Source organism: Pituophis catenifer, unplaced genomic scaffold (assembly GCF_029215685.1).
Source record: "Pituophis catenifer annectens isolate HBS135680 unplaced genomic scaffold, rPitCat1.0.hap2 SCAF_15, whole genome shotgun sequence".
Taxonomy (NCBI): domain Eukaryota; kingdom Metazoa; phylum Chordata; class Lepidosauria; order Squamata; family Colubridae; genus Pituophis; species Pituophis catenifer.
In genome coordinates, this window is record NW_027256895.1 from 15,068,847 (window position 1) to 15,083,127 (window position 14,281).

At 36.7% G+C, this 14,281-nt stretch overlaps 1 protein-coding gene across 1 annotated transcript; it reads right to left on the minus strand.

The window, feature by feature from the left end:
* Nucleotides 1-1,462: 1,462 nt before the first annotated feature.
* On the minus strand, nucleotides 1,463-9,732 carry LOC139324238 (vomeronasal type-2 receptor 26-like). Its single transcript, XM_070953955.1, has 5 exons — nucleotides 9,427-9,732; nucleotides 6,128-6,982; nucleotides 5,453-5,680; nucleotides 2,636-2,762; nucleotides 1,463-2,358 (listed from the first exon to the last, which is right to left on the minus strand). The coding sequence occupies exons 1-5, from the start codon at nucleotides 9,730-9,732 to the stop codon at nucleotides 1,463-1,465; spliced, it is 2,412 nt and encodes an 803-aa protein (XP_070810056.1).
* Nucleotides 9,733-14,281: the final 4,549 nt, after the last annotated feature.

A 14,281-nucleotide genomic window follows, 5' to 3' on the forward strand; every position in this document is an offset into this window, starting at 1 on the left:
TTTTAATCAGGTTTTAAATATGGCTTTTTATCATGGTTTTATAAGGGTTGTAGAATGGGAATTTTAAATTCGGCCAAAAAATGAATTATTTTAATATGGTTTTTAAATTTGTCTTGTATATTGTTTTATTATGGCTGTTCACCGCCCTGAGTCCTTCGGGAGAAGGGCGGTATAAAAATATAATAAAATCAAAATAAAATCAAAATCAAATCCAGCCTCAGTCCACTCCTTGTGAAAGTCCCCAACACTTTTGAATGGCCTTTTCCTGACAATCCTCTCCAGGCTGTGGTCATCCCTGCTGCTTGTGCACCTTTTTCTTCCACACTTTTCCCTTCCACATAACTTTCTATTAATGTGCTTTGATACAGAACTTTGGGAACATCCAACTTCTTTTGCAATTACCTTTTGAGGCTTTCCCTCCTTATGGAGGGTGTCAATGATGGTTTTCTGCACAACTGTCAGGTCGGCAGTCTTTCCCATGATTGTGATTCCTACTGAACCAGATTGAGAGACCATTTAAAGGCTCAGGAACCTTTGCAGGTGTTATGGCTTAATTAGCTGATTAGAGTGGGACACTTTGAGCCTAGAATATTGAACCTTTTCACAATATTCTAATTTTCTGAGATTGTGAATTTGGGGTTTTCATGAGCTGTAAGCCATAATCATCAAAATTATGGCAAATCAAGGTTTGAACTATCTTGCTTTGCATGTAATGAATCTATCTCATATATTAGTTTCACCTTTTAAGTTGCATTACTGAAATAAATGAATTTTTGCACGATATTCTAATTTTTCGAGTTTCACCTGTAAGCATCATTTTTCCTTAGGCTGCCTAAGAAATAATCATATGCTGGAGCAAAGCTTAATTGAGCCAATCTCTACAAATTACTCAGATCTTTGAGAATTAGAATGGACTTAACAGATTTAACAGATTAACAGAGTTGGAAGGGACCTTACAGGTCATCGAGTCCAACCCTCTACCCAAGCAGGAGACCCTACATCTGCCTCTACCTAGGATCGAACTCACAACCTCCTTCTTACTACTTTCAGTAATTACTACTTTGAGTAATGTTAACTGGATACATTACTTAGATCCATTACTTGGATCCAAGAAATATATTGTAGTTGGGAAAAGGAAACAAGGATAACTGGGTATGCAGAAGAAGGTACATTCTGAGAATCAAAGAAAACGGAATTCTGCTGTGCTATAGATACTTTGAGAAGGCATGGCTTAGTAGGAAAAGGCTGCCATAGGAGACAACAGCAGTCATGAAAGTGATCAGGGCAAGGCCTCAGGCAGTCCTTTAACTTCTTGGTAGCATCTGAAGGATCAAATGCAGTGATAGAGAATTCAGGTTGGAGAAAATAAAGGTCTTCATTAATGTCACTTTGTATTATTTTGTTAGAGTGGTGAGGGGAGGCTGTATTGAATCAATGAGCAAACTGAACGTCATATTCTGGATTATTTTTTTATTAAGTGTCCCTTTGTATTCAAATCAGGTCTCATAATAATGATATAGCATTTGGGGGAAAAGATGCAGCCCAGTAATCCAGCTGCTGAAGCCAAAATGGAGAAGATCTCCACAGCCACCATGTATTTCCCCTTGGTACTCAAATAGGTGGGAACAAATGATATCCAGACACTACAAAACACCAACATGCTGAAGGTGATGAATTTGGCTTCATTAAAGCTATCTGGTAACTTCCTAGCTAGGAAGGCTACTGTGAAACTGACAAAAGTCAAGACCCCCAGAAAACTAAGAACGATATAAAACATTGTGGTTGAACCTTCATTACATTGTAGGACAATTTCTTCAGCTATAGAGTGCATGTCAGAATCTGGGAACGGGGGAGAAATTGTCAGCCACACTGTACAAATGGTAAATTGTGCCAGGGAGCAAAATAGGATAATAGAAAAAGCCATCCTATTCCCCACCCATTTCCTCATTTTGGAACCTGGCCTGGTGGCCATGAAAGCAAGAACAACAAGGATTGTTTTCCCTAATATGCAAGAAAGGGCTACAGAGAATATGATACCAAAAGCAGCTTGTCGCATGAAACATTTTGCTTGGTCAGGTTGCCCAATGAAGAGCAAACTGCAAAGGAATGAGAGCAGGAGAACAATGAGAAGAATGTAGGTGAGGCTCCTGTTGTTGGCTTTGACAATGGGAGTGTCCTGCTTTTTAATGAAGATCCCCAGCACCAAAGCTGTGATGAAAGAAAGGAAGAGACTAACACTGGCCAAGGTGATTCCCAGTGGCTCATTGTAAGACAGGAAGGTGGTTTTTTTTAGAATGCAAAGGTTTTGAGCCTTGTTTGGATATTGGTCTTCTGAACATTGAAAGCAGTCAACCGCATCTGCAAAAAACAATACATCAATTTCTAGAAATGCTCAGGTAGCAGGACTGAGAGTTAATTATTGGATTTAATATTTCCTAAATAAATAATACCTATTTGTATTTAGTGGGAATCTGTAAATATGCAGATACTTACATATTGTTTGTGGTAACCCTTTCATTTTTAGTATTTATATTGCTATATCATCGATTCGATCACCACATGTAGAAGTTTTGGAAATTAGCATTTTGAATCACAGTTAAGAAGACTGGATAGTTTTGCACAACACAAGCCTTACCCATCTGGTTTGAAATTTTCCCTTTTGCACATGGAAGGCAATTATAACAGCAAAATGGCTTCCCTTCTATTTTCATCTTCCTGGACCCAGAATAGCAATTGTCATTGCAAACAGAAAGAGGTAGAACCTATCAAGAAGTGAAACCAGGACTGATTAAAGCTCAAAAGTTTCAGAACATTCTATTTGGGTGTGGATTTTACTTTAACACAATGAATGTAGGAACTAGATGTCCCAAAATTTCTTTCTGTTTTAGAAAGTTCAGTCTGACTTTCCAACTTCATGAGATCTTTTCTCCAAGAAGTTGAAAGGTCTGACTGAACTTTTTTTAAACTGATAGTCACATGGTCTCCTTTTGTTGCCCTGCATGCAAGAGAAAAGAGCTGGAAAGCAGGTTAGTGAGGGAATTGTGGTTGCTATGGAATGGGGTGGGAGTGAGGATTTTGCATTATGATTGCTCATATGTAAGTAAGAACCAGTAAAAGAGGAATGGAAAAATCCCTATCTGTAGATCAGTGTTTTTCAGTTGGCAAGTTTAAAATGGGCGAACTTAATGCTGCCTTGGGAATTGAAGTCCGTGCACCTTAAAGTTGCCAAAATTGAGAAGCATTGGTCTACACTAGAGTTTAGTAGTTTCCATTCCGGTTTTATTTAGAGTTTGGTGCAATTAAAAAAAATCAGTTGTGATTTCCTTAACAAACAATGATTAAAGTGATATGAACCATTGCGGGTCTTGAGAGAAACTGAAGTTATAAATTGATCTGGGCTTTGATGATTAGATACGGGATTATGGAAATAATTTAGACAAATGTTAATCTTAGAGTATGTGTTTGAGTTTATTTTTTTTTTTTACTTATATCTGTACCAAAGAAAGTTGGAAGTTATTCTTTTTCAGTTTTCCTTCTTTTTCTCTTTCTTTCCTACACTTTCAGTCTTTTTCTTTCCTGAGCCTTTTCTTTTTTTCAAATCTGTTTTTATTTGTTTATCCCTTAGCTTTGTTTTTTGATGTATGAAGGATCAAATACCCAGGCTTTATAATTCTATATTCCTTATTTACAGAAATCATATCAAAATTTAGAATGAAATCCAATGGGAGCCATCTCATATAAGGCAGGCTCTGAGTCCCTCTAACCAAAAAGGGTTTATTGATAGAAGAGAATATTTGAAGCTCAGGATTGAATTGTGGGGTCCTTGGTGCTCTCTGAGCTTGATGGTTTTCTTGCAGATGTTTCATGACCCAACCTAGGTAACATCATCAGTACTAGAAGGGAGTGGACTTGCTCTTATTTTCATATACTAGTGGCTTACCCTGTCAGTGTTGATCAGTTGTTTCACAAAGAGTGTTTTGATTGGTGCCAGGTCTCTACAGCCTCAGGCAGAGAAGGGCTATTTTGCACCCTCCCTCCATGTTCTTTAAAATACAGAGTTTCTCAGCATTCCTTTAGGAACCTCCAACATGCAAACTGTGGTTACTCATCCTAAAATGAATCCGCTTTACCTGGAGCTTCAAAATGTGCTGTTTGCTAGGAAGATGTATACCTAAAAGTCAGTCTACATTCAGTATACATCTGACTTTGGGGATATTTCTTCATAACCGAACAAAAGTGTATTTTCTGTGCACTTCACACTATTTACTTGCTGGATCTCGATATCACAAAGCAAAGCCCACATTTTGTAATTCACCCCCATGCCCCATTTTGACTGGCAGAGTGCTGCAGGAGGCTGACTGCTGCCACAGAGAACTGAGTTTTAAATTATTTGAATCCCACCACTAATTCCCCATTTGTTTCCTTCTTCCTCTCTGGCTGGGCATTTCCCAGTCAGGATAATCAATCACTGGATCAAATAGAGGCTGACTGCTCCCCAGATACAATGATTAGCAAATGGAAAACTGAAAATCTGGACATGCCATTTAAGAAAAGAGAAGACTAAGGAGAAAATGCTATTTTTTTGTTGGGAAAATCAACGTTCAGATTAATGGGACTGTTTAATAGACAAATTGAGATAGGTCTTGTTATTACTTTGTGAATTATATGATAGCTTTAATTACTTTAGCAACTTTCAAATATATTTTTAACCTAGACAAGCTTGAAATGGCTCCACGGCTTAGGGCCGGGGTATCTACAAGACCGCCTTCTGCTGCCAATAGCCTCCCACTGGCCTGTATACTCACACAGAGAGGGCCTCCTCAGGGTGCCATCCGCCAGACAATGTCGGCTGGCGACCCCCCAGGGGGAGAGCCTTTTCTGTGGCGGCACCCACCCTCTGGAATGACCTACCCCCAGAGATACGCACGATACCAGACCTCCGGACTTTTCGTCGGGCCCTGAAAACTTATTTATTTCACCTAGCTGGGCAGGCTTGATCCCATCCATTTGGTTTTAATTGAAATTGGTTTTAACTGGGTTGTTTTAAATTGTGGGCTGAAATTATTTAATTATCTTTTAAACTGTTTTTAAATTTTGTATGCTCTGTTTTAACTCGGCTGTTCACCACCCTGAGTCCTGCTGGAGAAGGGCAGTATAGAAATTAAATAAATATATAAATATAAAATATAAATATAAAATGCCAGCAGGAATAGACAGCAGCTATTGGATTAAATTCTGCTAAAACTATGAAGATCTAATGAGGATGTATCAGTAAATTATTTTGCTATACAGAGATTTAAGTCTTTGTATTTCAAAATCTCTGGTCATTATTTCTTCCTCTTTGCGGTTTTTGGCCTGAGAACTTTAAGGGTAAGATCCATTCGAATAAATAATTCTGGAAACAGTAAGGGAAAGGGAAGAATACGCAGTTTGAAATCAGAACAGGAAATACCTGGTTAAACATGGTAGGCCAGGTGATGTTTTGCGCAGAAATGGTGAATAGCTTATCTGGAGAAGCCGCTGGGTCGATCTTTCCAACTTTGAATTTAACAAAGGTCTTGTTTGGGAATGTGACCCAGTTGATAATGTCAAATCCAGTGTCTAAATCCCCATTTTCATTAAAGGAAATTTTCTCTCCTGCAGTGTTATTGAATGCAATGGTTCTCAAATAGTGATGTAACTAAAATGAAGCAAAGATTGGTAATTAAAAAGAAGGTAAGGGGAGCGGAGGGGAGGGGAAGGGAGAGTGAGAAAGAAGGGAGGGAGGGAGATCAATTTCAATGGTATTAAGTTATGGATATTGATTTAATACAACTGAGATCATTAATAGAATTAGGGTTTTTCAACCTCTCATCCATGTTTCTCCCCTGCCACAGGTGTTGTGAACCTGTTCCAAACAGGCACATTTTGCTACATCTTAATCATTTCCTCCATATTGATGTATCATTGTTGTAGCCTTGTTACCTATTCACAGTTACAAAGGTTTCTCTAGGTCCCAAAAGGATATGGAAAATGGAGTACCAGGAGACTTAAAATCATAAGTGTCATTGGTGTATCCATAAGAGTAGGATAGAGCACTGCATTAGAGAATAGAGCAATGGGAAATGTTCATTCAATCTCTTATTACCTGCCATGCCTTTTGAGTCAAAAACATTTCTCTCCCAACTTTGGCCCTTGTTCTGTGTTTGGGGGAAAACATGGCTTGTAAAGCATGTGCCACAGCATAAACTGCATTGTAGATGCTGTAACTCTGTCCAGTCATGGTGGTATCAAACACAGACTGAGGTAGATTCTCCAACTTCTCTTCTCCAGTGCACAATCTCCCAGTGTCTTCATCTAACTTATATTTAGGAAAAGAGCATTCAAAAGTCTCTTCCCAGAACACTCTCATTAAATGGTCTTCTGCTTCTGAAGTTGGGTTTCTCATCTGAAGGAATTTATTAAATCCAAAAATCTCCTTGGAAGAAATTTCAAAAGTTATAACACCATGGATAAAGACCATACCCCTGTCTTTTAGAAAGGGAGTGGATGTAAACTCCATCTGGGCTGGCATTATCAAAACTTTATATTTTCTCTCGATGGGTATATCTTCAAATTCTCTATAATAGGGCAACAGTCTAAAAATGATGGTAACTTGGTTTTCACAATATACGATAATGATATTGGTAGTGCTGTTCATGACATTAATGTACATTTTGCTAAAACCTTTAAAGGCTGAAGCAATATCATTAGAAAATGTTTCCTGGGGCATCTCTCCCATAAACTCAAAGCAGATACCTTGTTTGGAAAACAACGGAACAGCATTTTGAATGAATCTGTATCCACTCTCATTACGTTGGAGATACAGCCCGATCCATGTCCACCTAAAATACAACAGCAACTGGAGAATGCCCACAATCTGTTGGTCACCATCTGGGAAAAAGCGATGGAAGAAAGCAGCTTGTATCTGGTCACCTCTCATAGGAGAAGATCCATATATCAGCTAAATGTAGAAAAAATAAGGGGGTGGGGGCATGATTTTCCAAGTTGAAGTATTTATTATTTTTCAAAAATCTGTTCTTAATTCATGGTCTTTGTTGTAAACATTAATGCAAACATTAATAGATATCTAACCTTGTTCATAAAAATCTGATGTTTAGAAGTAGTATAATCACAAAACTAAAGACAGAAATGCATTAATTTGTGACCGAGATGGCAAAATCGAGTTTTAATTAAAGGGAACAATTGACTTAGTTTTGTTTCCACCTGGGAACCACTTCTGAATTCACACTTAAAATGGGAAAAAAATGAAACCAATTATAGTTTTTGATGATTTGATCGACTTTGTTGTTATAGAAATGGTTTGAATTAACTGGAAATGTAAAGAAAAGAATCAGGTTGTAGCTTTTTCGTATACCCTACTGCGATTAAAAAAACCAGAAACCTTAAATCTAGGTAACAACTGCAGAACCAAGGGGTAGATCATGAACGGTGGTCGTATTTCCAGATTCAGTTAATATATGAGAAAGACGTTAGAACATGGTGTGTAAATAAAGAACCAACAGAATTTGACAAAATTTTAATAGGTACTGATGAACAACAAATTAAAAAATACATATAATTATTTGATGAATAATGGAGGAAGAAATACAGAAACAATGATTACCTGGGCAAAAAAAATCAATTATAATATAGAATTAGAGAAATGGCAGAAACTTTGGGACAGAAATTTCAAATTGACTATGGCCTTTGTATACAAAGAAAACCTATACAAAATATTTTACAGGTGGCATTACCACCTGCGAGATTGGCAAAAATGTTCAGTAACCTATCTGCCAAATGCTGGAAATGCAACCAGACTCCAGGCACCTATTACCACATGTGATGGACGTGCTGTAAAGCAAGAAAATATTGGGAGAACATACATAACTGGCTGGAAATGATAACTGAGCAAAATATTGAGTTTAAACCAGAAACACACCTCTAAGGTACACTATCAGAGGGTTATGATAAAGCAACCACATATTTAGTGTTACATATACTGATGGCAGCAAGGATCACATATGCTAAATACTGGAAAAATATGAACTTCCCACTGGACGAGGTTGTAATTAGAAAAAATTGGGATTGTGCTGAAGTGGACAGACTAATTTTAAAAATTAAAGATAAAGAAGATTCAGAACATTATCGAACATGGAATAAATTTTATGAATGGATAGAGAAAAGAGGTAGAAATTAGAGAAAGTAAGTTTATGAATGTTAATATTATCAATATTGAAAATAAAGAGGTATATACTGTAACTATAAACATATTAATTGATAAAATTGTAAATAAGCTAATGTAAGAAGAAACCTAGTTTAAACTTTTTGGTTATATTATTATTACTGCTATTATATTATTACTAACGCTACTTGTTTGTGTACTGATATTTACTACCAACTTTCTTTGGCTTTGTTTTATTTATAAATGATACTGTGACAATGCACTGTTTTTCAAAAATGTTTATGAATGAACATTTATAAAAATAAAATTAAAAGAATCAGAAACCACTGGTTTTTATTTTTCTTTCTACACTTTTGATTCTTTGCTCTTTTTTTCTTGATTTTTCTTGACTTTATCTTTCTTTTTCTTTATCTTTCTTGATATCAAAAATATCTATTATATATTTTATCATATAATAGACTTTAATAAAAACAATTAAAAGAAGAATATCATTCAGGAAATGTCATAACCATTTCAGAATTGACTCTCCCTAATTCATTGCAGTATAAATGCAGCTGAGGAGGGAGCCACTTTTAGGTGGGCAAGATTGATGCCAGTCATTTGAGATAATCCAGACCGTGAAACCGCAATCTTGCAAGTCTGAAAGCATTTCCCTCCTATCGGTTTCATCTACAAAATTACATTTAAGAAAAACAACACAAATCAATAACATGATGAACAATGTAGTGTGACCATATGACATAGATATTTTAGGTACTATACTCGATTTACTACTAAATCTAAATCCAAACTAATTAAAATGCTATGACTTCTTAACTTATAAATACACTTAATAGAAATGTTAATATATTTTCATCAATTCTTTTTCTCACCATGTTTTAATAATAATTTTAAGTATTCATGGGCTTGATTCAATGTACTAATGGACTAATTCAATGTATTAGTATTTGGGAATATTTATCTTGATCTTTATATTACAGAATGACCCTTCCTTCCTTCCTTCCTTCCTTCCTTCCTTCCTTCCTTCCTTCCTTCCTTCCTTCCTTCCTTCCTTCCTTCCTTCCTTCCTTCCTTCCTTCCTGGAATCAATTCTGAGATGCTTTCTCAAATTGGTTTGGACTAAGATTTTTTTTACCAGATCACTGTCTAGGCTACAGTTCTTCCTCCTATCTCTCAAAATTATTGTCGCAGCCCATGATATGTATTTCAAGAACAAATCTTACCTGGGGCATCTTGTAGACATTCAAAACATTTGCCATGAAGGAACAGATGTGAGAGTTAGGTCCTGCAATAACAGATACTGCCCAGTGCTTAGTATCACACTTATAATTGGGGATGAATCTGCCCCGTGTTGAGAGGAGCTCCATTGAAGCCAAGTAGGTCCATCTCGCCATAAAATAACTGTTAGAGAGGTGCATACCCAGAGTCATGTTGAATAAAATGTGATTGTTTTCATTGATCTCCTTTATAGCAAAAACTAAGGCCAGGATATGTTGGTAGTTCTGTAGAAGAAATCTACACAGATACATTACAAATCATATTTCTTCTCTTAACGAATGTGGCATTATGTATACTTTATTTACAATTCTGCTAAATGCTAAGCAGAAAAAAACAGATTGCATAGTACCATGCAAGAAGAAAGCATGTAAATACGTTAGCACTCCAAAATTTTTCACTTTGCCACAGATGGATTGAATGATAGCAATAATGTATAAATTACATAACCAACACACACACACACACACACACACACACACACACACACACACACACACACATATGCAAGTTTTGGTGTATTCGGGTCTTTTACCGTGTATCCGAATACACCAAAACTTGCATACCTCTACCTGTGAAAATCTACGAAAACATATATATCTAGATCTAGATCTAGATCTAGATCTAGATCTAGATCTAGATCTAGATCTAGATCTAGATCTATCTATCTATCTATCTATCTATCTAGCTAGCTAGCTAGCTAGCTATATACAGAGAGAGAGAGAGAGAGAGAGAGAGAGAGAGAGAGAGAGAGAGAGAGAGAGAGAGAGTGGGGGGAACAAGAGAGAGAAACAGAGAAATTTTTCAGAGTTGTCTAAAACATTATGTTTCGATGAAAGGGAAAATGGTCTTGGACAAAACATTATTTTTTTTAAGCCAGCTGTTATGATTTCTAAAAATGATTCACTAGGAAACTGATGGATTGCTTGAAGGAACATTAATAATAATATTATGATCTACCTGTAATTCTCAGACCTACTTCTAATTCTTGTATCTTTAGCTCTTCTGTCTTCACTTTGGATACTTTTATGGGTAGAGGAAGAAAATGTATTTTAAACCTTACTTGAGAGTAAATAGAATAACAGAGCTGAAAGGAACTTTGGAAGTCAGGAAACCCTATGCCATTTCAGACAAATGATTATCCAATCTCTTCTTAAAAACCTCCAGTGCTGGAGCACCCACAACCTCTGGAGGCAAATTGTTCTACTAATTAATTGTTCTCACTGTCAGTTCTCCTTAGTTCTAGGTTGCTTCTCTCCTTGATTACTTTCCATCCATTGCTCCTTGTCCTACATTCAGGTGCTTTTGAGAATAGGTTGACCCCTCTTCTTTGTGGCAGCACCTTTGATATTGGAACATTGCTAACATGTCCTTCTTTTCATTAAACTAGATATACCCAATTCCTGCAACCGTTCTTCATATGTTCCACACAAATGATGTATGGAATTCTTTTTCTGGAAACCCTTATCCTAGGGAAAGAAGTAAATGTTTCATTGGGGCAGCCCTACATTTGTACTCCATACATGCTGAACAAACAAATTAAAAGCACTACATAGTGCCATTGTTCCCCAATATTCAGAAGAAAAATTAAACTGTTAACGGTTGACATTCAATTAGCTATAAATGGTGTTTCAATAGTAGTGCACTGAAAATTCATTCCACAGAAAGAAAATGAGAAAAGCCCAATATAGAATTTGAACAACAGCACTGGGATGAAATCTGCCTTAAACATGTGCATATCTATGTGTGTTTGTAATTTATTTGCCAGGTAAAATGTATCTGTTGGAATCCATTTCTATTAGCTTAAGAATAAAGGAACCAATCAGCGAGAAACCAGGAGAAATAATTTGTGCTGCAAGCAATACCACTAATTAACTCAGTCCAGGCATCTTCTTAGAGAAAGATATCTGGTTTGAGACATGCTACAGCTAAGAAGAGAAAGTCTTTACATGAACTCATCAACCAGTTCTTCAGATGGATGTCTTCTGAAATACACTGGATCAGATATCAAGTAGAACTGAGAGATTATCCCAGCTATCATGAAATCTCCTGGCAGAAAATCCTTGTGCTTAATAAATGGAGTTTTCCCTATGGCACATTCTTTGCGAGAAGTACGAGAAATAAGGCATGTAACCACTGGCAATAGGACTGCTATTACTGCCAGGAAAAATACCATCTCTTTCAGGAAGATTTTCATCAGCAGATATGAACCATTTCCTTCTGCAACAATGAAGCATTAAAAAAGAAGAAGAAGAAGAGGCTGTAATTATTTAGAATAGTCTGCATATATATTCTTTCTCAGATTGTGACATTTCTAGCCCTCTGGTTCCACAAATAATGCCACCTTTCAGTCTTCGCCTGTTTTTGGGGAGTTGTCCCTTGGACATCCCTAAGGATTTGAGAAGAAGTTGCATTACTGAGACTCTGCTGGTAATTATAAGAGAAAACAATGGATGTTCAGTGAAGTTCCTTAGAGATTTTGAGTAAGAAATAGGATGATGACATCCATGAGCTCAAGAACCAAAGGGCCCATAACTGACAATTATACAGAAACTAGAAGGAAAAAAAAACAATTCCAATGAAAAAAATATCATTAAAAAAACATTGTGCTAATTCTGTGGCTGTAAAGATGGAATTCTCTGGAATAATAGAATATTGTCTCCCACCATGATGAATTCTTGGAAGCACATTAAAAAATGACTGATCCAAAAAGCCAAAGACAAGCAGACGCATCCTGTGGTAGACTTCCACCCCCCTCCCTTTATTCTATTGGGAGGGTCTTTAATTACTTTCAGTTATTGTATTTGTAGTTCAATTTTATCATGACGTTTGGTTTAAATGTCCTATTAGGAGCAGGTCTGTAAATTACTGAAAATCCTTTGGGATTGGAGCAGGGTAATGCCTCATAACTAAGCAAATAAAGAAATATCATTGGAGATAAGTTTTTTTAAAATAATTTTTTTAATTAATTTTTTCAAGTTAAAATCAACACAAGACAAAAACATTGTTTATACATACAAACAAAAACCATACATTCCCCTCCCTCCCTCCCCCATTCAATACGTGTATCCTGGCAGATAATATTCCTGCCCTCATTAGTAAATAATTATGCCCATAACACAGAATAAGGTAAGTAATCCCCAAATGTGATTTTCATACAATTATCTCTCAATCTCAGTAAGTGTATCTCTCTTCGTATTAACATAGGCCCTCACTTAGTCTCAATTCTTTTATTCAACCATCGATACCAACTGTCCCAACTTTGAAAAAATTCAGAATCCTCTTTTTCTTTCAACATATACGTCATTCTATCCGCCTCAGCACACTCCAATACTTTGTTTATAATTTGGGGACTGGCTGGTATCTCTTTTTCTTTCCACTGTTGGGCGAACACTATTCTAGCTGCAACTAAAATATGTAGAGTGAGATACCATTTTTTCTTACTCAGCTCCTCTGGGAGAATACCTAGTAAATATATCTCAGGTTTCCATAGGAGGTCCACATTAGTAATTTCCTTAATCCAATTCTTAATCCTTCTCCAATACTTCTTTGCCATTATACAAGTCCACCATTGGTGGAAATACATACCTCTGGTTTTCCTACATTTCCAACATAACTCTGATGCACCCGGAAACATTTTGACAATTCTTGCTGGTGGGAGATGCCACCTATATAACATTTTATATGCATTTTCCTTGAAAGACGTTGCCGTAGTCATTTTAATATATTCCCCCCACATTTGTTGCCATTTTTCTAGGAGGATCAAGTACCCAAAATTCTTCCCCCAGGCAATCATAGTGTCTTTTACAACTTCTTCTCCTATCATTCGCTCAAGCAATTGTGCATACATTTTGGTTATGTATTTATGGTCCTCTCCCAATAATATTTTATCAAAACTCTGTTTCATCACATATATCCCATAATTATCTCTATCTCTCCTGCAACGAGATTGAACTGTAACATAGGTCCACCAATCTAGCCTAATTCCTTTATCAACCAAATCTTCTCTAGACCTTAATATCCCTTGGGCATCTATAAGATCTTTATATCTAAAAATATTATCCTGTTTAAGAGTTGTTGGGTATATCATCGCTTCTATTGCTGAGAACCAGGTTGGGATCTGGTTCTAAGATCTTGGTATAAAATTTTCCTCTAAATATCTCTCAGGTTTCCAGCAATATTCGCCTTAGATAATGTCTCTTGAAATACTTATACTGTTCACCTCTCTCTCTCCACAGCAGTGCATGCCAGCCGTGTTGTAGGTCGTGTCCTTCTAAATCTAATAAAGACCTCCTTCATCCAGGCTAGCAGTGAAGCTCGATAATATAATTCCCAGCAGGGGAGACCAAAGCCCCCACTCTCTCTATGCTCTTGTAACATTTTGAGATAAGTTTTTAATTGGGCTACATTTACAAGGTGAATAAATTTCAGAACAGAAAGTTCTAAAATCTTGGAGAGGCACATTTTTAAGCACTGGTCTACCCAACTGGAGTTTAAGGTGGGAGATTTACCTGTCCACAAAGTATCTGAAACTAAAGCTTGCCTTTAAGAAACTTGATCCAAAATTCCTAGGACCATTCCCAATAATGAAAGTGATTAACCCGGTCATAGTACAAATTCAACTTCCCTGATTGCTGGGGAAGGTGCAACCGGTATTCCACTGCAGTCTACTGAAGCCAGTCAGTGGCTCGCAACTCTGGCCATTGGGTCAGGCTAATCTCATGTTAATCGAGGGTCAGACTCACTATGAGATAAAGAAGATCTTAGACTCCAAAGTATAAAGGGGAAAATTGGAATAGCTAC